This window comes from Sycon ciliatum, chromosome 13 (genome assembly GCF_964019385.1).
Source record: "Sycon ciliatum chromosome 13, ocSycCili1.1, whole genome shotgun sequence".
Taxonomy (NCBI): domain Eukaryota; kingdom Metazoa; phylum Porifera; class Calcarea; order Leucosolenida; family Sycettidae; genus Sycon; species Sycon ciliatum.
Genome location: NC_088655.1, coordinates 19,169,385 through 19,193,332, shown reverse-complemented (window position 1 = coordinate 19,193,332; position 23,948 = coordinate 19,169,385). Strand labels below are relative to the sequence as shown.

Sequence of the window (23,948 nt, the reverse complement as noted above, 5' to 3'; positions counted from 1 at the left end):
CGACCGAGTGAAGTGATATTATGATGTAACACTCTCAACACCGGTTTGGATACAAATCGATATACAGTCAAATTTGCTCTGGGCATGGTCAGTCTGTCATTATTCGCGAATTGTCGTTATATCCGCATTCGTTAAATTATTAGTTACAGCGAAATTGACTGTAGCTGCATGCCAGGGGAAATGCAGCCCTCTTTGGTCCTTGCACCCCGTGGCACAAGATACTTGCTGCACCCACGCCCACTGACAGCAAGCCTACATTCGCTAAAAAACACCACCTGTGGCTTGGCAGTGCAGCCATGCTCACCAGCAGGCACCACGGACACAGGAAAACTCACCGTGCAGGGGGCATCGGAAACGGTGAGGCAGGCAATAATTTCGTCTTGCGATTTTGACGCAATACTATCGGATATAATTGGGCACACTGTACTGTTCCACCCCCCCCCCCCCCCAACCACACACACACAAACACCTCATGTCCGCACCAATGTTGAATACCTTCAGACGCCCCTGACACGGGGCCCCCAACGCCCCCGCCACGGGCCCTGAAGCCGCTCAGCATACAAGATACGAGCAGGCGGCCGTGCACAGGTCTGCACACGTCCACATGTACACAAGACAGCGACATCGGGCCGGACACGTGCTGCAACAACACAACACAACCCATGAAAAACAATCATAGAAAAAAAGTAAACACAAGGAAAGACTGTATGAAGACGATCCAACATATGGCAAGCACGGACGCTTTTCCTAAAAGTCGAATTAAAAATGAGTCCTAGAGTTTGCACATTAAAACCAGATGTACACTAATAATAAACAAATCAAACGGCCCATTCCAGGGACCAAGTAGAGAAAGAAAATCAAAGACAGTACGAGAATATACGGCCTAAAATAATTGGTCGCCATTTGACGGGGACGGGGAGGACAATTTTGGATGAACGAGTTGAGTTGTCCGCCGCTACTCCGTAAAGCTAGAGAGAGCGACAGAGAGAGAGAGAGAGAGAGAGAGAGAGAGAGAGAGAGAGAGAGAGAGAGAGAGAGAGAGAGAGAGAGAGAGAAGAAGAAGAAGAAGAAGAAGAGAGATATATATGGAGATAGATCAGCGATGATCTGTCGTTGCCGCACATCGCGTCATCACAGAAGGCGGGCTGGCTCCTGCAGCAGGCACGCAGTCCCCGGGTGTGACACCAGACTCGTTTGAATCGCCGTGGCAATGACGAGGACAGAGATCATGATGATAATGATGACAACTATTGCGGTCATAACACACACACACACACACACACACACACACACACACACACACACACACACACACACACACACACCAAGGAGATACAATCGACGATGATGATGATGATGTCGTTGCTCAGGGCGGTCCGAGAACGATGGGCTGCGAATCGCCGGAGCCGGACGGCGGCGGGGTGGTGTTGTCGAAGCTCTGATAGGCACTGGTCGGTTCCTTGGTGATGACCTCGGTCTCGTCATCCGACGGCGGCTCCATGTCCGCGTCGTCGAAGTCCTTGGGCTTGCGGCACGGCGCACAGCAGCAGCATGCGCAGCAGCAGCAGTAGCACAGTGTGATGATGCCGCAGAAGCAGCACAGGCCCTGTCGACGCACACAACAACAGTAACAACACAACATACACAAAAATGAACCGAAAGGAAGAGAAATTACGGAGAGAAATAATAATCACCTGTTTGTGCATAGCCTCACACAGCCACACACTCATACACACACATGTGTTTCCACCTGCTGCCCCTGAGCCCGCCCACAACATCAAGTGAAACACTCCCACGCCTTCCAGTTCTCGGCTGTCAAACCCCTCCCAGCAACACGTCTTGACATCCTACACCGATCCTTCCCATTCGGTCTAATCTCCTAAAGGAATGCTCTAACTCGCTGTAATCCTGAACACTCCCCCATCCAAGGCAGCACTGCTACGCTTTATGGTAGCAGTGTACAAGTACCTCCTCGAGCAAACCTGTGCCACTGCCGTCGACGTGTATACCACAGACTAGCATACTAGCTGACGTAGTTACAAGGCCAAGTGGTGACAAACAAAAGCCGCGTCACCTGCACTTGTCGTGTTTCCAAAGGTCACGGCATCACTTTGACTGGGGCGAGCTGGTGCAAGATCGCGACTTCAAAATTTGTTTTTATTTCAAAAAGTAATAGTTTCTCCTTCGCTCTCAAGCCATCGTGCAGTGTTTTCCTGCTCAGTATTCACCAGCACCTGAGACTATGGGAGTTCTGATTTTCGCTTGCCGCTGGACAAGGAAACGAGCCCAGAGTTGGTTGGTCTCAGAACTAAAAGAAATCAGCGATCGCTGCGATAGAAATAACGGAGACACCCATCATTGCTTCTTGGCCGGTGACTACGTATAAAGCCGAACGACAGTACAGGCACAGCAGTGGCCAAGCAAAAAATCAGCTTCGGCTTCTCCTTCTCTACGAAGCGAAAACTACAAACTCGGCGACAAGTAGCAGTTTACTTGAAATAAATAGTCTCGCTGGCGCGCTCCTCAGTCAAAGTGATGCTGTAGCTGTGTTCACTGCATGCTGCTGCCACTGGAAACACGACACGTGCAGGTGTCGCAACTTTTGTTTGTCACCACTTGACCAAGTAACTACGCGTTGTCAAGAAGCTGTGACGTCAGACTTCGACGGCCTATTAGCAATCGAACCGCCCTACAGTCGACACAACCTGAAACGCTTTGCTCTCACAGAAGGTAATATGCCAGGCCGTATCTACACCCGATGAGAGTCATATTTGTTGTTGATTCATCTCCAAAAAAAATTGAAACAAACACAACATTCCGAGGTTCTGGCGATCTCTGTCCCGGGCGTTTCCACTGAAATCTACTGTCTTCTTCTCCTTTCCAACGAATGTTAAAATGTTCTAGTCATTTGCTTCGCGTGGATTCCATGGCCGAGGTATGCATGTATGTATTCTTTATCTTACTTCGCAAAGTCAAACAGGTTTTTTGCCCAATAATATGACAGAGGTAACTTCCACATCTGCGGATTACTGCAGTTTGATGTGGAAATTACCTCGGCCAGGGAATCCAAGCGAAAGAAACGCTTTTCTAAAAAAAAATATAAAAAACCAAGCCACCACCCGGATTCGAACCGGGGATCTCCTGTTTACTAGACAGGCGCTTTAACCCCTAAGCCATGGCGGCACGTGGAAGGTGAAGCCACTGTTTAGCTTTTGAAGGGTTAACAATCACGGGAAGTCTAGGCTGGCCTGAGAAGGTGCCGGCTTTCCAAATTTCGGAGATGCTTCAAGTCAAGATTCGTTATACAACAAATAGGGGACAGTACTGACCTTGCACCACCAGGTGTCAATCTTCAGCAATAAGTCAATGCCCTGGAAAACAAATCACAACACGAAAGCGTATGCACAATAACATTTGCACGTGCAGAGAGAATGTATACAGTACAGCAGCACAACTACCAATAGTTAGGGTTTAGACAGCAGGCGTGCAACCAAGATTATCGCACATCATGTGCACAAGGCACAGAGAGAGAGAGAGAGAGAGAGAGAGAGAGAGAGAGAGAGAGAGAGAGAGAGAGAGAGAGAGAGAGAGAGAGAGAGAGAGAGAGAGAGAGAGAGAGAGAGAGAGAGAGAGAGAGAGAGAGAGAGAGAGAGAGAGAGAGAGAGAGAGAGAGAGAGAGAGAGAGGAGAGCTAAAGAGAGCGGGGAGAAAGACTGAGAGAGAAAGAAAGATACTACAGTACTGCCGGGCGCCAGAGAACGAACAGCCAAGAATTTCACCAAGCACAGTATACCAATGTACACACGATGACTCAACTGTGCATAGACTGCATTACATGGAAATAAGAATGGCCGAGGCTACGAGGCTGACCCTCCCCCCAGTTTTCCGGCCACCAACAGTAGTGTAGACAGATAGAAATCACACAGCACATCATGACTGAAGATGGTATTGCCGGCACACATCAGTGCAAACTTACATCATCACCCAGCTGATCAGCCATCGTGAGGCCATAGTCGCCATATCGGTCATAACACTTGCGCTTCTTTGGGTTCAGCAAGACTGTCTTTGCCGTGTTGATCTGTTTAAACTGCAACGAGAGAAGGACAAGGAGATAGTGGAACGGAACAAAACGAAGACAAACAACAATATCATTGATCACACCGATGGACACGCATGCTTTGGCGAACAAAAGCAACGCCGTGATGTTGCAGTTGGTGCACGAAGCAGGACAATACACAAGCTCACTAAAATTTCGCTGAGTGCTATGTTGGTTCTGCTGCTCACGTGACGGTTGCAGGCAAGTTTCGCGGAGCAACTGTCTGGAGCCAGATGGTACGTGCAGGGTACAACGATGCACACTACACGCAACGGCTCAACTCCGTAACTCCGTGCCACAAGTTACGTCCATGTTACCTTTATCATTTTTTTTACATTTATTCTTCTTCACCATAGGTACAGGCATTGCTGCCTTCTTGCTGTGGATCATGAATGATGCCACAGCTCCCAGGATATGAAAAAAGAGGTCATCCAACATCGGATTTCTTTAACCCTTTGCATGCTGGGCCCCTATTCTCCAATCCACTGGCTTTCCAGCGCACTGACTTTCTTGGTGGAGTATGCACTCACAGCTCCGAACGAAATTTATTCTCATTTCACTCCACCTGTTGATGGATTTTCATCGTCCTGGGCTCGTTGGAAAGATCAGGACCAAGCGAATCCATCCTGGCAAATCTCAGCTCCATAGACACATCAGGGCCACTTCCACGTCCTCTCCAAACTACTCCACCTTGCCTCAGAACGGCACAACAACTCCATTTCACATTCTTGTTCGGCTTCTTGCCCAAATTCAACGTATGTTCACAATTCAAACTGCGCTGGAAGGCTGAGATCCAAGCGCTTCATTTGATGTCCATCACGCATGCGCCGTGCCAAAGGGAAATCCCGTAGCACGCTCCTCAACAAAAAGAAGTCATGAACAAAAAATTCGCCTTCATTCTGGAACGTGATTTCCGTGTTCATCTTGTCGCCGCTCGATTATTTCTTATCCTATCGCGAAGAACTTTATATCCCCGGAAAGATGAGGTCAAGAACTTTCCAACGTATGTTGCGATGCGTTTATGTTTGACGAAGTTACGAAAGTTTGTACACTGGTCTATGCACTGCGATATATCGCGCGAATTTTTTGCGAGTTAACTCGTACGTAGTGGATCTGGTCATGCATAAAGCGCGAGTTAACTCGTACTCAGCATGCAAAGGGTTAACGAGTTTTATTTTCGCCTTTTTCGGTAAAAATTTCGGCACCGAAGTTACCGAAAATAAAACACCACGGGAAATTATTGCTTTTACAGTAGCTCCATGCCCATAGGCGATCACCAGACAACTGATAAATGAATGCACAGCCAAGATCCGAATATATACCGTAATGTTAAAGAGGCAGCGATGTGTGTATGCAAGAGTGAGGAGTTTCATACATGGAGTCAGTGGGCTAATCATACCCCCCCCCCCCCCCATGGTGTTGGCATCAATGCACGTACCTTTTCCGTGGCATCCTGGTTCCCTTCGCCGACATTCTTGTCCGGGTGGTGCTTCAGTGCAAGCTAGGACAAGGAAGAAAAGCACAGGAGAGACGACCTTCAGTAGGGTGCTCGACAAGTTTGGATAGTGGAGAGAGAGAGAGAGAGAGAGAGAGAGAGAGAGAGAGAGAGAGAGAGAGAGAGAGAGAGAGAGAGAGAGAGAGTGCTGCAACCAGTCTCAAGGCTCACACAGTAAACACACTACACTGAGCTGTTCGTTTTTCTTTATCTTTAGTTGTTGTGTCAGGCCAGTGATACCACGTTCGGTGATTGCCCGTATAAGAGGCTTATTCACACTAAGCTAAATGTTCTCCAGACAGCTCTTTTCAAAATCGATCACCGGGTAAAGAGACTATCTTCCTGCTTCCTCTGTGGATAGCAAATGAACATGAGAACAAGTTGAGTCTGGTCATTAGTGCCTGGTGGAGTTGAAAGGCAGCACCTCCTCAGAGTGTGAGGTGAATCTCTCCCCATCAGAGTGTGAGTGCTTGCTCTACCCATCAGAGTGTGAGGTCACTCGCTCCCCATGGGAGTCTGGGGTCATGTTTCCCCCATTAGACTGCGAGGTCACTTGCTCCCCATCAGAGAGTGTGAGGGCATGCACTCTTCACAGCCGGACACAGGGACACAGCATAGCATGCACACTAACACAAGGCATGACTGCAATCTAAACCCCCAAAAATGGCGCTGCTATAGGACAACATTTCCACAGAGGGGCGAGGTGATATGGAGAACGGCCGGACAGTTTTGAGAAGGTGACAAGGCGAGACATTAGCTAGGTTGTGTGGCATAATGCAATGGAAATGTGTTAGCGGGAAGCCACTGTGCAAACGTGATATAGTTTGACACACAGGGTAGGGTTTTCACTGGTTTGATGGAAAGACACAAACGGGAAAAGTCTGAGGAAAAAAAATAACTGTCACCACCAGGATTCGAACCAGGGACCTTCGCTTGAGGCCAGCAATGCTCTAACCACTGAGCTAAGGTGTAGCCGTCATCCCAGGATAGGGTTTCAAAACTTTACACTCTGAATAACATTTCAGACATGTATGAGAGAGAGAGAGAGAGAGAGAGAGAGAGAGAGAGAGAGAGAGAGAGAGAGAGAGAGAGAGAGAGAGAGAGAGAGAGAGAGACTACCTTCTTGTATGCACGCTTGATCTCTTCATCTGTTGCATGCTTGTCTAGACCAAGGATTTCATACAGATTCTGTGCCGGTGGGGTGCTTCCTCTGTATACCAACAACACAGATGATACGAAGCCACCAAGCAAACACATGCACACACACGCACGCACACACCACACACAAACACACACACACACCCACGTACACGCACACACAATGCTTCTACATCTACCCATACAGCTGTAACAGGAAATATGTAAATAAACAACGAGGCGACAATAGTTTTAGAATTGCGATTAACAAAACGAGCTGAACAGTCATTACACAAAGGCTTTCTTGTGTTTTTTCATCATTTCTTCCATATCACATTTGTTTTTCCTTCCCTGTTCTTCACCGCCATCGTATCCACTCGTGTTGAACACAGTAAAGCCTTTGTGAAAATGACTGTTCAGCTCGTTTTGTTTATCGCAATTCTATAACAGGAAATATGAAAAATAAAATAGAAGCCATCCACAGGAGATTTTCAACCTCATACATCAATCTACATGCAGAAGTAGCATCAACTAAGGGGCCGTCGAACTTTTTTCATCAAACGAAGTTTAGTTTACAGTCCATTCATAAAAAGATGGGCCCTGGCTCTGGCGAGCTCCCGTATTTGGCGATTTTTCGTGATTTCATCGTACACAGTGCAGTGCTGCGAAATTTGAAATTTGAAAAAGGGTCCAAAAAGGGTACCTGAACTTGGGTTCAAACCGCACAATGCACTGTTGCAGACGGGGTCAAACGGCCTGGATTTTTACGGTTTTTCCCAATTCAATGCTTTGGGGGCAAAACCTGGCCGAAATCCTATTCTTGTTATGGCTTGCTTTTTGGAGAAAAAAACTTCAGAAACATAATTGGAAGAGGATTCCATAGGGGATTGCAGAAAAAAATTCTAAAAAAACTCAAAGTTTGACCCATTTATGGCCAAAAGCTAGAAGTCCGTCTTTTTCTGAATGGACTGTAGGCCCAACCCCTCCCTCCCCCTCAGAACGTAAACAAGTTGTTGACATATACATGCATATGCAACAAAAGTCGCAAGCGTGTCAATGCTCCTATGGCCATGTACATCAGGGATGAATTTATCCGGTATCGCATCGCAGTTTGCTACGCAAAAAAATCGATCTACTGCTACTCAAAAATCACAGTGACACGCCGAAAACTGCAATACATACACATACAGGCTATCCATGCTTTTTGTAGCTTACGCCACAATTGAGATTTTGCATGGCAAAAACTGCTATGCAAAAACATGACAGTAAATTCATCCCTGTACATGTATCAAAGTTTTCTGAAACGAAATTGGTCAACCCGCATCCCACCCCATAACGAAAATTATTTCGTTTCGTTAAAAAAGTGCGATAATTATGGACGCCTCCTAAAACGTGGTAAACAAAGAACAGTGAGTGAGTTCGATTATGCGCGCTATTCACATCACCCCATGTGAATACCGTAGTGACGCACATAAAGGCACGTGCGCTTTATATGAGTGAGTTTTTGCGTTATTTGCTATTTGTTGCGGGTCGTTTTGTCTCACACATAGGCGCATGCGCTTGAGTTGCTAGTGTACCGGTACCTTGTATAATTATGCACATAGTGCAATACCGCAATGCACATTGAACTATGTGAACATGGTGTTTTCGTGGTGTCTGTGTGTCGCGGGATGGACTGCATTTAGGTTCACTTATAAGCCCATGCGCTTATTTGTGAGGGTGTGCTTATGCCCGGGTATAGGCACATGCGCTTATATGCGCGTCACTACGGTAGGGTGAATGGATTCCAGGGCTCATGAAAATCGAACGACTTGAATGCATGCGAATGGATTCATGAATCGATTCAATCCTGCGCTCGCCTGCTTTCCCAGACGTCCATTTGAGCAGTGGACGCCAGCACCTGTCTAATACATGTACCGTAGTGTCTTGTATCAAAGCCTGTTTTGAACACAAGCCTGATTTTCAAGATACACTTTCAGCACACACGCCTGGTTTTAGTGTTGACATACATAGATACCTGATTCGAATAGAAGCCTGTTGTGAATAGATGCCTAGCTGCCATCGGCTTTAATACGTGACATTACGGTAAGCTGCTAATGGCTGTTTTGCACTATGGTTTTTCATCTCGTTCAAGTCAAAGTGATCTTGTTGCGTTTGTGAAAGGTCAATGTGCGTGCAGCGAAGTCGTTGTATTCTTTTATTTCAATTCGCTCAGGGCACAGGCAATACTGCCTTCTCACCGGAGAGAGGATTCTCCGATTCCTACCAAAAACGAGAAATCTGCGATATGAATATGTATGAGAAAGATATGAGAAAAATGAATAATGATGATGTCGAAGTTTGGATTTTCACTTGCCCACGTATTTCTCTGCAGCCCCTGCCCCAAAATGGGGCGCATACTTCAGTCTTTGAGGACACACCGGCACGTTCCCACATGTCACGGTCCACACAGCACACGCACATGTAAAGAACTGTTGGTGTCATCATGTTCAAAATTTGGCCAATACATTTTTTACATCAGCCCCTGGAGGTGGATATTTCAACGACAACGGGTGCACAGCCAAATATCTCTCGCCACAGGCTACAGGCACTGCCCCTGTTGATACCGGCGATGCGTCTGTCAAGCAGCGGACATATACGCTGGAAGCTACAATTTCCTGCCCGCCTTGCTTTCCGTGAAAATGCTCGGTAAGTATTCTACTGATGTTTTTCAATCTACAACATGCATGAACACATAGGTGACTGGTCCCAGGAAATATACGAAGACGAGATCATGGGCGAGATGCAAGATAAGCTGTACAACATCGAGGCCTTTCGCTGGATGGAACAGCAAAGAAATTTCGATCGGTACACAACATGAATGTATCCATAACGCCATCACATTTTAACCAGATTTAAATTTTCAGTTCAAAACGAAGCGGAATTATCCCACCGTTTTGGTGGCGAACAATAAAGGCATGCGCTGACGACGAAAATCAGGGAGACAGAACGAGAGCCAGTATTTGCACGGGTTGAACAGAACATACGCGCACTTCTACGATCACATCAGTACTAGTAACTTACTCGTCAGCCATGTGGTGTTTCTGGAAAGAGAGTCCGATAAAAGTGGGGATCGAGTGTTTGCAACTGTTTTCCTCAACCGGAGAGGCAGCAGTTTAGGCTATCGATCAGCCCCAATATGAACGCCAAGAAGCTGTTTGTCTCCAATAAATCTAGATGAAGAAGACCAGCTACATCCACTAGTTGCACTCCAAACAGAACCAGGAAACCTTGCTTTTCAAAGAAGAAAACAATCACATAAAAATTATTGCATTCAAAGCTCATTTCGCGTACTGTCATCCGGCTAGCGACTTGAAACTTTTCAGTTTTTTTTCACGAACTGCACAGGACAGCGCGGTGACGCGGTCTTCCAGCGCAAGCGCAACGACGTAGCTTGTAGCTAGATCTACGTACGTAGATCTACTAAAGCTAGTGTCGTGTAGTAGTACTTGCTAGCGCGCGCCATGAGCGGTGCAGCGCCCGGCGATTTGCGCTTTTCGCGGCGGCGATTCGCCGGCGAAACTCTTCATGATGACATCATCCCGTCCTGTTTTTCAGTTTTTGTTTTGTGTGTGTCATGACGTGATCGATAGACACTACTACAACAAAAAGATAACCTTACTAATTAAAAGTAAAAAGTATCAAGTAGTTTCTGGCTGTCTCTCTTCTCTCCCCCTTTTCTAGTGTTTCTAGTCTACCATAAAAATAGCAAGCTTGTAGTACCAGTCATATCTGGATCACCCCTATTTTCCAGCACCAGAACTTCCAGAAGGTCAAACTTTCCAGACATTCTCAACAGTCATTCATAAAAAAAATTATAATAATTCAGGAAGAGATCCGAAATGAGCATCGCAGCAGATTTAGAGGCTGCGAAGGCAATCGACCTGACTCAGCTTGAAGACAGGCAGAAAGCGGAGCCTCTGTACGATGCGTTCATCGCGAAGCACGGAAGCTGCACTGAACCCGCGGATCGGAAGCTGTTGGGACTAGCGTATAACAACCGTGGCCAGATCAAATACATGCGTGTGGATTTCAACGAGGCTAGTGTGGACTATACACAAGCCATAGAGTGTGATCCTCAGCTGTCCGTAGCGTTCTACAACCGTGGACAGATCCATTATCGTCTAGGTTAGTTAAACTTCCTGCACGAACGCGCGTGCGTGTGCGCCTGCACGCGTGTGTGTGCGTGTGTGTGTGTGTGCACTCCGTGTGGTGTAGACCAGGTGTCCAGGGGGGGGGGGGGGGGGGGGGGGGGGATTCTCATGGCTTCGCCAGTTGTGTGGATTAGACCGTTATCTGGCGCTTGTCTTGATCTGTTTCATCCTGAATCAGATCCGCTATCGTCGCTATAAAGAGGAAACCTGTGGGCGCACATCCAGTGCATTTGCTGATTTGCGTGCTTCTCTTGCGACGGGCATATACATGGTACATAGTACATGGTGTGTGTGTGTATGTGTGTTCGTGTGTGCGTGCATGCGCGTGTGTATATATGTGTATGTTTGTGTGTGCACGTGTGTGTTTGTGCAGCTCGCTACGAGCAAGCCGTCAGTGACTTTGCACGGTGTCTGCAGCTTGAGCCAGGCTTCAGGGACGCAGTGGAGAACATGGCGCAGGCACAGGCGGACATTGACTTGAAGGAACGTGGTCTGAACTCCTCGTACAGCTGATGCACCCATCGGTAGATCAATGCTCGATTCAACCAAGGCTGCAACAGCACACGCGCATGGTCAATGCTCAATTCAACCAAAGCTGCAACAGCACACACACGTGGTTCGGGGCAGCGGGTATTTGTTATCAGTTACCAGTGGCGGACGGTGTCGACTGATTTCATCTACGGTTGAGCTCATCTCGCACCGCTGAGCTCGTTGCCGTGGTTCTTCCGGACGCTGCAGCCGTGTCACTGTGTTTTGCTCGTGTGCCACCCGGTCAGGTGGCGCCAATTTCGAGTCTATCTGCCTCAGCTCAGCAGAGCATGGTCTTGGTGGTCATTGTTGCTGTGTGTTAAGCCGGTAGTTTGGTACCGTGTGCAAGGAGTGCCGACTGTGCACTGGAACTGGCGAGCAGGAAACATATACATGTTGCGGAATATAAAAGGTATTGACTTGATTTTGTAATTGGTGACAGTTTTTTATTCTGCTGGTACAAATTGTAAAACATGTTAAATACTTATTGGGCATGTGTAGAAGACGAGGTACTTGCTCAACCTATGTCAATCACCACTACAGCTGATGGTGGTGCTGCTATTGCTGTTTCCTCTGCTGCTGCTCCTGCGATATTACTGGTGTCTTTGCCGGTGATGCTGTTGGCAACACTGGTATTTGCTCGCGTTCTTTTGAAAATCTGATGCCAGGTGGGCTTCGCCCGTAGCACTCTTCATCCTTGAACTGGGGAGAGAGCTGCCCCGGCGTTGCACAGCTATCAAACCTGCTTTTCCTTTGTCTCGTATTTTGCACGCACTCCAGTTCGCAATGGCGTTCGGGAGCATCGAGCTGGAGTGGGGAATGTACGAAGCATTGCTCTACTCGCCCGGCTTCATGCACCGCCGTTACGTGTACGCTTCAGCCCCCTCCCTCCCCTGCTTTGTTGCATACATCTGTGTGAGAGGACGCTGCTGGCAGCTGTGCTGTGCGAATGCCGTCCACAATTTCTTATTTATTTTTCAGCATGCTAACTGTCCTATTTTAAAAGTATTATATCACTGTACTGTTAAAGGATATCCACTCGATTTCATCTCTGGTCATGCAGTCTGAGCACTCACACACATGGTCTCTCTGCTGCAAACATTTTTGGATTCGCCGCAAATTTTACGCACAGCCCATCCTCCAGGTGAAACAGTAAAAGTTAGAAACGAAATTTCGGAATGAGTAGAGTGATATGTTCACCGTTTTAGAATTTCACATCAATGTATGCTCTCAGTCTGTGCAGTCCACAAGTTCTAACTCCACGGGCTAAACACAGTGTATGCACTGGGTATAAAATATGGAGAAGAACTCCCGCTATTGCAAACAGATACCGTCGGTCCCTTGGTGTTAGTCCTAAAGATGGTCGACCGTATAATTATCAACTGAGACAGTCACATCAAGCTCATGCCAATCTTCAATTCTTCATGCACAATGGTGATAAACACGAGTGGAGTCAAGTTGTAAGTAAAAACTACCTCAAAGAAGTATTACATGTGGTGTATTAAATACACAGGAGAAAAACAGTTTTAACTGTTTTTCTAAAAGAAAACTTGAACTGCAAGAAGAGTAATAAAAGGTTGCACGGCTTACATGGTGCAAGCATAATTACTATTCTGTCTGCCAGTGGGTGTGCATGGTCTTGCAGCACCGTCACGTGCATGGTAGAGTGATGAAGCAAGGCATGTGGTGGACATAGATTGGAGCAGCTGCTTGTTACCGTTTGCAGAGAGGCAATCACCACCAGCTAGTATGCAGGTTTGTCTGTGAGTGGCTCAGTGTGTGTGTGTGTGTGTGTGTGTGTGTGTGTGTGTGCGAGGATGGCTTCGGGCCGCTTGCCGAAACAGGTTCTCTTCGGGGAGCTCTCAGCAACCCGCCCTCGCCATGGTCCCAGGAAGAGGTACCGGGATGTCATCAGCGCTGACTTGAAGGAGGCAGAGATCTCGGATAGGGGCTGGTATGACGCAGCTCAGAACCGCGCAGATTGGAGGCAACTTACACAGCATCGTCGCGCTCCTGTGCAGAGGGTGGACACATTCCCCTGCCCCTGTGGTCGCGTTTTTGGTCGGTCAGGAGACCTCAAACGCCATGCAAGATATTGCTCAGCTCGCTAGCTATCATCGCCTTACGGCGATGGGCGTCCAAGGTCCAAGGTGTGTGTGTGTGTGTACGTGCGTGTGTGTGTGTGTGTGTGTGGGCGCATGCCGGCATGCACGCATGTGCACGTGCTTGTGCATATGTGCGTGACAGATGAATCAGCTGGACTCACTCGTAAAGTCTACCAAATGTCAAGGTCTGTCTCCCTATCGGCCAGAAGCACGTGTTACAGCGAACGCCGGGCAGATCATTAAACATATTACAAAGACAATCTAATGTAATGATCAAGGTGCTCCTTGTGTGCTCTACATAGCAGCCGTGAGTCGGTCAAGTGTCAATTAACCTGGCGGGAAGCGGGAACTCCACGTAGGAGTAACCAACTAAGTCTAAAACATGTACAACCGCCAAAGTCGCTACTTATAAGATCGTAAGCATTATGCCATTCCCAAAATGTTCGGATCGTTGACAGGCACAGCAGAAGCATCTCATTGGATACTGCATCGAGGTGGCGATGATGTCTGTGACTCTCCCGCGTACAGTCTCTGTAGGTCGCTCAGTGACGCAAGGGACTCGTCTTTCGCCGACTGGCGGAATGCCTCTGGCAAAGCGTGCTCCACGTAGTTTGGCAGCTGCGGCACGATGTCCTCGTGGATGCGGAACTCGAATGGTCTGCTTTCGAGGATTTCCCTGCATGATAGAGAGGTCAGGGCACAAAAGCACGCACACACGGGAAATGCGTGACAAGCGCGCTCACACACAAACACAATGTTGAAAGGTGCATGTGCATCTAGCTATACCCAGAATGGATAACCACACACACCCGCATGCACACGGATGCCTGCTGCTGGGCGTATGCAGTCAAGGTATTGTGTGCCTGCACCTCAACTTTTCCTCCCATTCAACACATTCCGTGTCCATGCTGCCACCCTTATTTCCCATTTGCTCTGTAGTGCTCCAGGTCATTTTTTTCTATTTTCGTACGTGTGTTTGTCTGTTTGTCGCGCATGAGCAGTGCTGAAACCGAGACCCTGGTCGGTTTAGCTGCTCTTGCCCCACCTCCACCGCTTCGGCTGCCATCGCTATGTGCATCTCTGTGCGTTTTTGCCGGCATTTGCACCATGATGGTTTGTGGTTATCTTGTAGAAAAAAAACCCACGCACACACACACACACGAGCACACACATATACGCATGCCCATCTACCAAATCCCTCCCCACCAAACACCCACCTGTGATGGCTCCAGGAAAAGAGGCATGCGCCGGTGGTAGTCTTGAACGGATTGAGCTCGACAACCGTCACACGCCCGTCAGAAAGGACTGCAAAATCAACCACATAGCTGTCCAGGGGAATCCGTGGCTTGATTTCAGTTTGCCAGTATCTACCATAAACACACAAATGAAAAGAAGTACATATGGGTTCACAAACATTCAAATGGGGCTTCGGGTATAAGGACACTTCGCGAACAAGGAACTTTTCCGATGCCCCGCCGAGTGTCGTTATTCGCAAAGTTGACTGTAGATCAATCGTCGGTTTCGGTAGAAGTACCAAATATATCACATTCAGGCATCGGAGGAATACTACAGGAATGATGTCAGCTGTGACAGCCTGTGAGTGCAAAAATCACGTACTAACACTACTCAGTGCAGGTTCCCTATTCTATTAGTATTGCATGCCGATCTTTGATCTCTGGTTTCCGACGCCATCTACAGTCAACAAGCAGGCGTTTATTCCCGTAGCTATGCAGAAGACGTTACTTCAGTAACCAGTAACGTCTGGCGCTAGCCAGGGTCCACACAGCTTTTTTTGGTATTTGTTTGTTTGTTTGTGTCACGCCTGGCGCTATCCCGTATCTGTCCCGTACCGTACCATCAAAGACAGCTGGCCACAAACAGCTGGCCACAATATTCAAATAGGGCTTTCAAACGCAAGATCATAACGTGAAGCAACTAGGAAGAATGAGTATGAATGCGAAGTGTACCGGGGAATGCATGTAGGGCGATAGTGCGGGTTCGAATCCCAGGTTATGCCTTGAAACAAAAATAGGAGAATTGAAAAATTTATAACATCTATGCTTTTTTTGCCTAGGTCATCAAGGCGGTAGACGGTGTCGTATTACCCTCGACCGTACCTGTCCCGTACCGTACCATACCATCAAAGACGGCTGGCCACAAACAGCTGGCCACAATATTCAAATAGGGCTTTCAAATGCAAGATCATAACGTGAAGCAACTTGGAAGAATTAGTATGTATGCGAAGTGTATCGGGGGGTGCATGCAGGGCGATAGTGCGGGTTCGAATCCCAGGTTATGTCTTAAAAAAAAAATAGGAGAAATTGATAAGAAAATTTATAACATCCCTATGCTTTTTTTGCCTAGGTCATCAAGGCAAAAAAGAATAGCGTAACGCCCTGAGCTTCCAAGCTCTCTCGTTTATCGCCATAGTGCCAGGTGTGTATTTAGTCCTTCAGTATTTACCACCATTTGAATCAACCATTTACAGTCAACCTGCCGAATAGTGACCCTCGACTGGGCGTGGGACAAGTGTTGTTATTGGCGAATCGTTGTTACAGTATCAGTGCTGGCGGCAGTGTGCTGGCATTTGCTGCAGGTGCGGACACCGAACATACAATGCCAGCTAGCAAAAGCAGCGCAGGCGGTGCAGCAGGGTTAGCGCTCTAGGCACTGGCGTTGTACAGTCCGTGACTGCGTCGACCAGCGCCAGGAGTGTGTGATAGTCGCTGCCAGTGGAAGCGCGGTGCATCCTCTAACTATCGTGGCGCCATCTGGAAGCAGCGTGCAGGCCTTCCCTAGTGGTGGAAGTGCTGCAGGAGGCACGGTCAGAACGAGCAGTGTGCATCTCGCTACTGCCAGGTTTCATGCCTCAACTCTGCAGATTGCTATGTACCTTGGTCAGTGTCTAAATTCTTTTAAGACCAGTTTAGACGCTGACCTATATCCATAGCAATCTGAAAAGCAAAGACTACCGACAAGAGTACATAACCCCCAAGAGTGTGCAACTCCAGCTATGGGGTCTGCGACGGCAGAACTTCACATCACGTGATGAGCCCGTACACATTATTTGCACTCTGTGCATGAAAGATACAGGGTTGTACGCAACCCAGCTTCGGGTACAACTCTCTTGTGGTCACTTGCACTGTTTGCCAGCATAACCTTTTGAACCATGTCACGTGATGTGAAGTTCTGCCGTCGCAGCACAGCATAGAGGTTGTGCAGGCAGCTGCACACTCTTGGGGGTTATGTACTCTTGCTACCGGTAACAGCAAGAGTACATAAACCAGAGTGTGCAACTCGGGATGGTTCTTGTGGGAGCGTAATTCGTGCATGGTAAGCCACAGGTACGGTGAAAAGTTGCGTAACCAGTCGCGGTGGTGCAGGTCACTGAGTTTAACCTGATTTAGGTTTTTTGATACGGATAGCCTGGTGCCTTTACTTGACGGTGGATGTACGCAGCACACAGTCACACAAAACACCGAAATACTGAAACTGGACGTCTAAAATCAAGCAAACTTGGCTGATTTCCGGGCTATGAAACATGAAAATTTGAGCTGTACGCAAGTCGCGGCTTGGCTGACCTCATCAGGGTGACGCAGTGCACGAACTGCGCTGTTTCAGATCTGATATGCACAGTTGCACACTCTGGTTTATGTACTCTTGGTAGCAGGCAGAGCTACAGTCAACCTTGCGAATAACGACACTTGAGCGGCCACGGGGAAGTGTTGTTAGCCGTGAGTTGTCGTGATTCGCGAGGTTTCACTGTATACGGTAAAGTGGTTACAGGGTCAGAAGATAGTGAGTTGTTAATCACGCGAGTTTGTGCTATATTCTAGGCTGTCATATGATTGTGATGTTGACTGTATACGTTTGCACGATGCATTGCGTTTCACTCTACGTTCTGCTACTGTAGAACGGGTAATTTTAGCGACGTAAAAACCCTAGCGAATTTAGCGATAGACTGATTTTCGCTGAAGTTTCAAGTCGCTAATCCGTTGAGACATTAGTACGAGTACGTAGTGCACTGGTGATCCGTGAGTAAAATCGCTGCAAATCGCTAAAATAAAACGTCGCTAACCGGTTGACAATGGGAAAACGCTTTTAAAAATGAATAGTCGCTAAAATTACCCGTTCTACAGTACTCCCCACATAACGATCAGGACATACTCTACCATTCAGTAGTTGAGGGAATGGTAACGGGAAAAGTCTGAAGAAAAAATTGACTGTCACCACCAGGACTCGAGCCACGAACCTTCGCCTGAGGCCGGCGATGCTCTAACCACCGAGCTATGGTGTGGCTGTCATCCCAGCAGAGACCGTTCAACATTTTCTTCAGACTTCGAAGCTCACGCCTCCTGTGAATCCACGCAGGCGGCTGGGGCGCAGCCCTCACTGTAACCCAAACACTTCACGTACAAACTAGCACGCAGCTTACTTTACTATGCTCTTTTCCAGTGCCGCTTTCTCTCGCAGGACGTGCGGAAAATAGCAGTAGTGATTGTATTGGCTCAGCGCATTCAGTTGACCGTTGTTCACAAAGCCGCGGAACTCGAAGTCGTGCCGCAGCGTCGGTTCCCACTGTCGCGCAATGATCTTCATTGAGAAGAGTTCCTCGGCTTCGGTGGCCTCCACCAAGTCGACAAGGACACGCTCGCTGGAAACCAGGTGCTCGAGTACCGCGCCTGATGTTGCTGGCCCTCCTGCACAGACAGAGAGAAAGAGAGAAAGAGAGAGAGAGAGAGAGAGAGAGAGAGAGAGAGAGACACACACACACACACACACACACACACACACACACACACACACACACACACACACACACACACACACACACACACACACACACACACACACACACACACACACACACACACACACACACACACACACACACACACACACACACACACACACACACACACACACACACACACACACACACACACACACACACACACACACACACACACACACACACACACACACACACACACACACACACACACACACACACACACACACACACACACACACACACACACACACACACACACACACACACACACACACACACACACACACACACACACACACACACACACACACACACACACACACACACACACACACACACACACACACACACACACACACACACACACACACACACACACACACACACACACACACACACACACACACACACACACACACACACACACACACACACACACACACACACACACACACACACACACACACACACACAGACCAACAAAGATACAGATTACAGACAGATATAAAGAGAGAGATTACACAAGTTGAAGATCAAATACCCTAAAGCCATCCTGTCAATTTCCCAAATAATTCAGCAGAATGATGTGGATCGGGCATCACAACTGATTATGCCTGTGGCGGGAAAGGCCGTCGGTTGGCCGAGATCTTCGTAACGGTTACGAGTCACGTACCAAGTCAGATCCATGGGATTGTCACCTGTCTGAGTCATTACGTCGCCAAACACACAGGACTGAACAGTAAAACTAAACTGAAGAACAATTGGTGACAGTCGGTGATAGTCAATTTTTTCTTCAAACATTTTCCCTTTTCCATTCTCCCAACTGGTGAATATTCAAGCACAATTGCACCTTTTATCTTTCTTTCTACAAAATCCACGTTTCTCCAAATCACTGAAGTGAAAAAAGGGAGTGTGGCGGTGGTGCCCATTAAACTCAGCCCGCCAGAGGTCTCGGCATCTCTTACCTTTCGTTTTCTGGTTTTCCCAGGTGATCTGCGAGAAAGCAAGCATCTGGGCATTGGCCTCCAAGAGTTTATCGGCCTGCCAACAATCAGTGCATAATAATTGTATCAATGAAAGGGTGTTTGTTCAGAAAGTGGTGGACATCACGCAACTGCATTTTTAAAAATAAGAGGGGGTTTGTCAACTGACAACCACTCTATTTAGTTGCTATTCACTCTTTAGATGAAAATCCTTTTATTAATGATGTCGAAAAAAATTATTGACGTTTCGGGCCAGTCACCCATCGTCAGAACGAGAAAGGGTGTTTGTGGAGTAAGGGGCCATCCGTAAATATCGATAGTTTTTTCAATCCGTGAATTTTACCAAGTAACCAGGACCCACCACCGACCCCCCTACTTTTTACGGAATAAAATATTGATGACACATGTACTGTACCTACATAAATGTAGGTGGAGTCCATGGAGCCCATACACACGCAGGCATGGTAGGTTCCTGCGATGCAGCGTCCTTCGGGGTGTCGGCGGAGGTGGAAGTCTGTGCGAAAATGCTACTTCTTATAATATTAGCTTCTGCCCGTCCTTCGCTCTGAATGAATCGGCCTTTTGGATGATCTCCGACCTTGCCTGCGGGTCTGCGGAAAACGTCTCCATCCACTGCTTCTGTGCTTTGGTGAAAAACGCAGATCGATTATTGGACGTTTCAATAGTCCACAAGGCCTCGATGACGGCATAGTAGCCATCGTCGTCTTCACCAGGGCTGTCAAGCTCTTTGAAAAACTTATCTTTTTTGGCAGCTGTACCAAACAAAGTAGTCTGCCGTGCCATTTTCGTTAGGCAGCTGTACCAAACAAAGTAGTCTGCCGTGCCATTTTCGTTAGGCCACGCTCCACATGGGAACTGTTCCAACCATTGGCGATGTAGCAATTCTTCGATGTGGACTACGGTTCAAATAAGAGCTGGACTTGACCCGGATTAATCGGGTATTGTGATACTTCGAATAATTGTGCAATAATTATACTTGTGAATAATATCTGACAAACTTCCCTCTTTCTTTTGCTTCAAGAGTTTCGATCTCCACTACATTTTTTGGAGACAACAATCTACGTGTACGTGTGGTTTGACGCACGCAGACCCACGCACACGCAGTACTGGGCGCCAGGTCCGCGTGCCATCGATATTTTATTTACTTTGAATTTCGGCTGCACCCACCACCAGGTACGAAAATTTCACGGATTGTAAAAACTATCGACATTTACGGACGGCCCCTTAGAGACTTTTGAAGAATTGCCAGAGACAGGATGCTGTATTCAGGGATATAGCCAGAACAAGAGTGAGGGGGGGGGGGTCATTGGACCCATTTTTTGTGATTTTTACAGCTATTTTGGTGGAAGGGGTGGGGGAGGGGGTCATCGGACCCATTTTTGTTGTTGTGATTTTTACAGCTATTTTGGTGAAAGGGGGTGGGGGGGGGGGGGGGGGGGCGATCATCGGACCCATTTTTTTGTGATTTTTTACAGCTACACGTATTTTGGCAGCTACTTTACCCAAACCAGCAAACAACCGACCCACTTCCATTCCATGCATATATTCACCGGCCACTGGAACCCGCCGTATGGTTTTCCGAGGCAAGCGATGAATATAGGAAGCAATGACTCATACAATGCTGTGCTGTACCACGATGTGTACTCATCATCATGCATATAAATGGTGGCGCTAGCACACTGAAGGGCGGCGCGTTCATTTTCAAAAAGCGGGCTGTCAAAAAGTGAAGGAGGCGCAGCGCCCCGCTGTGTCGCTTTGGCGAAAACCCCGGTTTTATGCGCAATTCGAACAATGACATAAATGCGTTCTAGATGATGGCATTTATTTCACAAAAATACATTCAGGCAGTCAGAGACACATACACATACACATACACATACACATACACAAGCACGGCTCATCCCACAAGTGCACAAACTACAGGGCTGCTCAATGAAATCCAGGCGCTTTGACCAAGTACGCGCCGCCGGGCGTTGCGCAACCCTAGACGTGCTAAGACTGGGCTGCGTGATGGTGCAAGGCGCCAACTTGAGTGACCCGACTGGATTTCATTGAGCAGGACTGTATATTGTTGGAACAAAAGCCAAACACAATCTTCTGAGCACACACACAGACACACACAGACACACACACACACACATACACACAGACACACACACACATACACACACACACACACACACACACACACACACAAACAGTCACACACACACACACACACACACACACACACACACACACACGCACACACACACACGGTCAGTTGGAAGCATCTTTATTATCGCTCAGCTTTGCTCACCTTCTCCCTATCCATGTCAGGAGGATGGTGATATGTGCCATCTGCCTCCTCACTCCTCTGATCCGCCTGGGAACGCCTGGCATTGAGATGTTCGGCGTCTTCTTGCATGACCTTACGCCATCGTTCCAACTCTTCCTCGAACATACTCTTATCCAGAAACTATTGCACACGTGCATGCACGCACACGCACACACATGCACACACACACACACACACACACACACACACACACACACACACACACACACACACACACACACACACACACACACACACACACACACACACACACACACACACACACACACACACACACACACACACACACATATTATACATACACGCACAAGCTCACACATACGAGAGCATGTGTGTGTGGGCGCATCAACCAAGAGGGCTTGTCTGTGTCTGCGGCCACGACTTTCGCCGTCCGAATGATTTATCCCGACACAAGAACTACTGCCTCATGTAATACCTATCATCGCCTTGGGCGATGGTCTTTCCAAAGGTCCAAAGGTGGGTGCATCACACAAGACACAGTGATTTTGGCAGGAGAAACTGGATCATCTGTAGAGGGTAGGTCTCTTGTCTATCCATACGCTTCAATCAAGAGTGTTCCGGTACTGAAGTGAATGAAGCACATAGCACACTCTGCAAGCACAGCAGCAGGAGTGCACCAAACCCATAGATGTGTCGAATTTGAATCAAACGCTACACATACACATACACGCGAGGCGCGTAGCCCTCATGGGACATGGGGTACGGGGGGGGGGGTACAACCCCCCCCCCCCCTAAAAGTTTTGACCTGGGTTTAGCATGCACATAATGACCATGAATGACATGCATCAGCCATCCTGCACTATTATGCGGCCGTGCACCCCTCTAAAAGGCGGACCAGCTACGCCCCTCCACGCCCGCATGCCCAATCACTCGCCCACCGACACACACACGCGCGCGCACACACACACACACACACACACACACACACACATGCGTGTCCAAGCAATCGCATGCACAAACATACGGCCCAAGGCACGCACAGCCCCCCCCCCCCCCCCTCCACAGTGGTACAGACGTCACACACACCACGGCCTGTACAGTACATGTACGAAAGCGCAGTTACTTACGCCTGCATCCTTAGGACTCCTGGAGCTTAGCCGAATGAACCAGTCCTTGCCCGCCTCGTCCAGGATCGGCGTCAAGCGATCACGCAACTCCACCAGCGCTCGCACCTGCTCGCTGGCGGGAGCATCGCGGCTGTTATAGCGATGGTGATACCAGCGTAGCAGGGCTTGCGCCTCGGCCAGGCTCACCTCGACGAAGTGCGTCGCGAACGTGTGCCCCGCACCCAGCCAGTCGTACCAGCTCTCGACATCAAACGGCAGATGCTCCTTCCGCTGCTGCACCTTGTGGTCATGAAACTGTGATGACGTCATGCCGGGGGCAGTGACTTTCGTACAAATCACCACTCTATATGTTATTTACGTAGGAGAGCAGCGTTTCAAAATAATTCCGAAAACGAGCACCCGAGATTATTCGGATAAAGTAGCGTTGCTCTCCGTGCACATGTAGTATGGATCAGTTTGCCCACCCGGCACCGAGTTTACAGTGGCACAGCTTCTTGGTACGTCGATATCGCTGCGTTGGGAGGCTCCACGCAGCGTCGCTAATCGCCTCCAAGGGCTCGAACGGTATGGCACACCTGCAGCTCCGCTTAGGAAAATATTGTGCAACTGACAGAACGCACACAGGCTGCACCGCTTGATGTTCAACTACCGATGCTAAAAGGCGCACTTGGCACAATAACTGGCCGCAATATCAGTTCAGTTATCTGGTTATCTCTGCGCAGAATTGAATCCACCCGCACCCCACTGAGAGGAGACTCTTGTTTGGTGAAGAATGCTTCTTTCCAACTACTTTTTTGTTTGGCCTTGGCTTGAGCATGAGCTGTCTTTGTACAATCATGTAGTTTGAAGATTTAGCTGTCGCTCAGCAGATTGAAAGGACGTGTGCACGTGCAGACTCTAGTCAGCATGCTAGAGCCAGGGAGTCGTATCCCTGGCTAGAGCCATCAAGGCATCAGTCATCACCAGATCACTCCCGGGCATCAGGATCTGTGGGATAATGAGGTAACAAACCGGGAGTTTTAGACGGTTTCGCGACCTCAGACCACTAAATTCGAGAGGAGAAAAAGCATTGTTATTCTGGAAGGAGTTCTTGAGTAACTGAAAGGGAAAAACTAGGACCAAGAGAGAAAACCCTAAAAGAGGAGAGAAGAAAATGGCAACCGCAAAAGG

The 23,948-nt window shown here is 48.2% G+C and overlaps 3 protein-coding genes and 1 non-coding gene across 4 annotated transcripts; 1 reads left to right on the top strand and 3 right to left on the bottom strand.

The window, feature by feature from the left end:
* Nucleotides 1-624: 624 nt before the first annotated feature.
* Nucleotides 625-10,017, bottom strand: LOC135829725 (dnaJ homolog subfamily C member 5-like). Its single transcript, XM_065342119.1, has 6 exons — nucleotides 9,791-10,017; nucleotides 6,710-6,800; nucleotides 5,534-5,596; nucleotides 3,976-4,086; nucleotides 3,330-3,371; nucleotides 625-1,606 (listed from the first exon to the last, which is right to left on the bottom strand). The coding sequence occupies exons 1-6, from the start codon at nucleotides 9,799-9,801 to the stop codon at nucleotides 1,367-1,369; spliced, it is 558 nt and encodes a 185-aa protein (XP_065198191.1). The 5' UTR covers nucleotides 9,802-10,017; the 3' UTR covers nucleotides 625-1,366.
* Nucleotides 3,111-3,183, bottom strand: Trnat-agu (transfer RNA threonine (anticodon AGU)). Its single transcript has one exon. It is a non-coding gene; the product is annotated as a tRNA-Thr (tRNA).
* A 382-nt stretch (nucleotides 10,018-10,399) lies between the features above and the next one.
* LOC135829726 (tetratricopeptide repeat protein 32-like) lies at nucleotides 10,400-12,491 on the top strand. The gene is made up of 2 exons (XM_065342120.1): nucleotides 10,400-10,894; nucleotides 11,294-12,491. Exons 1-2 carry the CDS (start codon nucleotides 10,609-10,611, stop codon nucleotides 11,431-11,433), a joined length of 426 nt encoding a protein of 141 aa, XP_065198192.1. The 5' UTR covers nucleotides 10,400-10,608; the 3' UTR covers nucleotides 11,434-12,491.
* Nucleotides 12,492-12,844: 353 nt separating this feature from the next.
* Nucleotides 12,845-23,761, bottom strand: LOC135829724 (uncharacterized). The gene is made up of 6 exons (XM_065342118.1): nucleotides 22,779-23,761; nucleotides 21,652-21,810; nucleotides 19,314-19,389; nucleotides 17,989-18,253; nucleotides 14,771-14,920; nucleotides 12,845-14,229 (listed from the first exon to the last, which is right to left on the bottom strand). The coding sequence occupies exons 1-6, from the start codon at nucleotides 23,085-23,087 to the stop codon at nucleotides 14,028-14,030; spliced, it is 1,161 nt and encodes a 386-aa protein (XP_065198190.1). The 5' UTR covers nucleotides 23,088-23,761; the 3' UTR covers nucleotides 12,845-14,027.
* Nucleotides 23,762-23,948: the final 187 nt, after the last annotated feature.

Excerpts from the sequence above, each read along its gene's own strand:
- LOC135829726 (XM_065342120.1), top strand. The coding sequence starts at position 10,609 with ATGAGCATCGCAGCAGATTTAGAGGCTGCGAAGGCAATCGACCTGACT. Across the intron at positions 10,895-11,293 it reads ACAGATCCATTATCGTCTAG|CTCGCTACGAGCAAGCCGTC; the intron begins GTTAGTTAAACT and ends GTGTTTGTGCAG.
- LOC135829725 (XM_065342119.1), bottom strand. Across the intron at positions 4,087-5,533 it reads ACCAGGATGCCACGGAAAAG|TTTAAACAGATCAACACGGC; the intron begins GTACGTGCATTG and ends CTCTCGTTGCAG. Across the intron at positions 3,372-3,975 it reads CTGATCAGCTGGGTGATGAT|GGCATTGACTTATTGCTGAA; the intron begins GTAAGTTTGCAC and ends TTTGTTTTCCAG.
- LOC135829724 (XM_065342118.1), bottom strand. The coding sequence starts at position 23,087 with ATGACGTCATCACAGTTTCATGACCACAAGGTGCAGCAGCGGAAGGAG. Across the intron at positions 21,811-22,778 it reads GGAGTCCTAAGGATGCAGGC|TTTCTGGATAAGAGTATGTT; the intron begins GTAAGTAACTGC and ends CGTGTGCAATAG. Across the intron at positions 14,230-14,770 it reads TTTTCCTGGAGCCATCACAG|GGAAATCCTCGAAAGCAGAC; the intron begins GTGGGTGTTTGG and ends TCTATCATGCAG.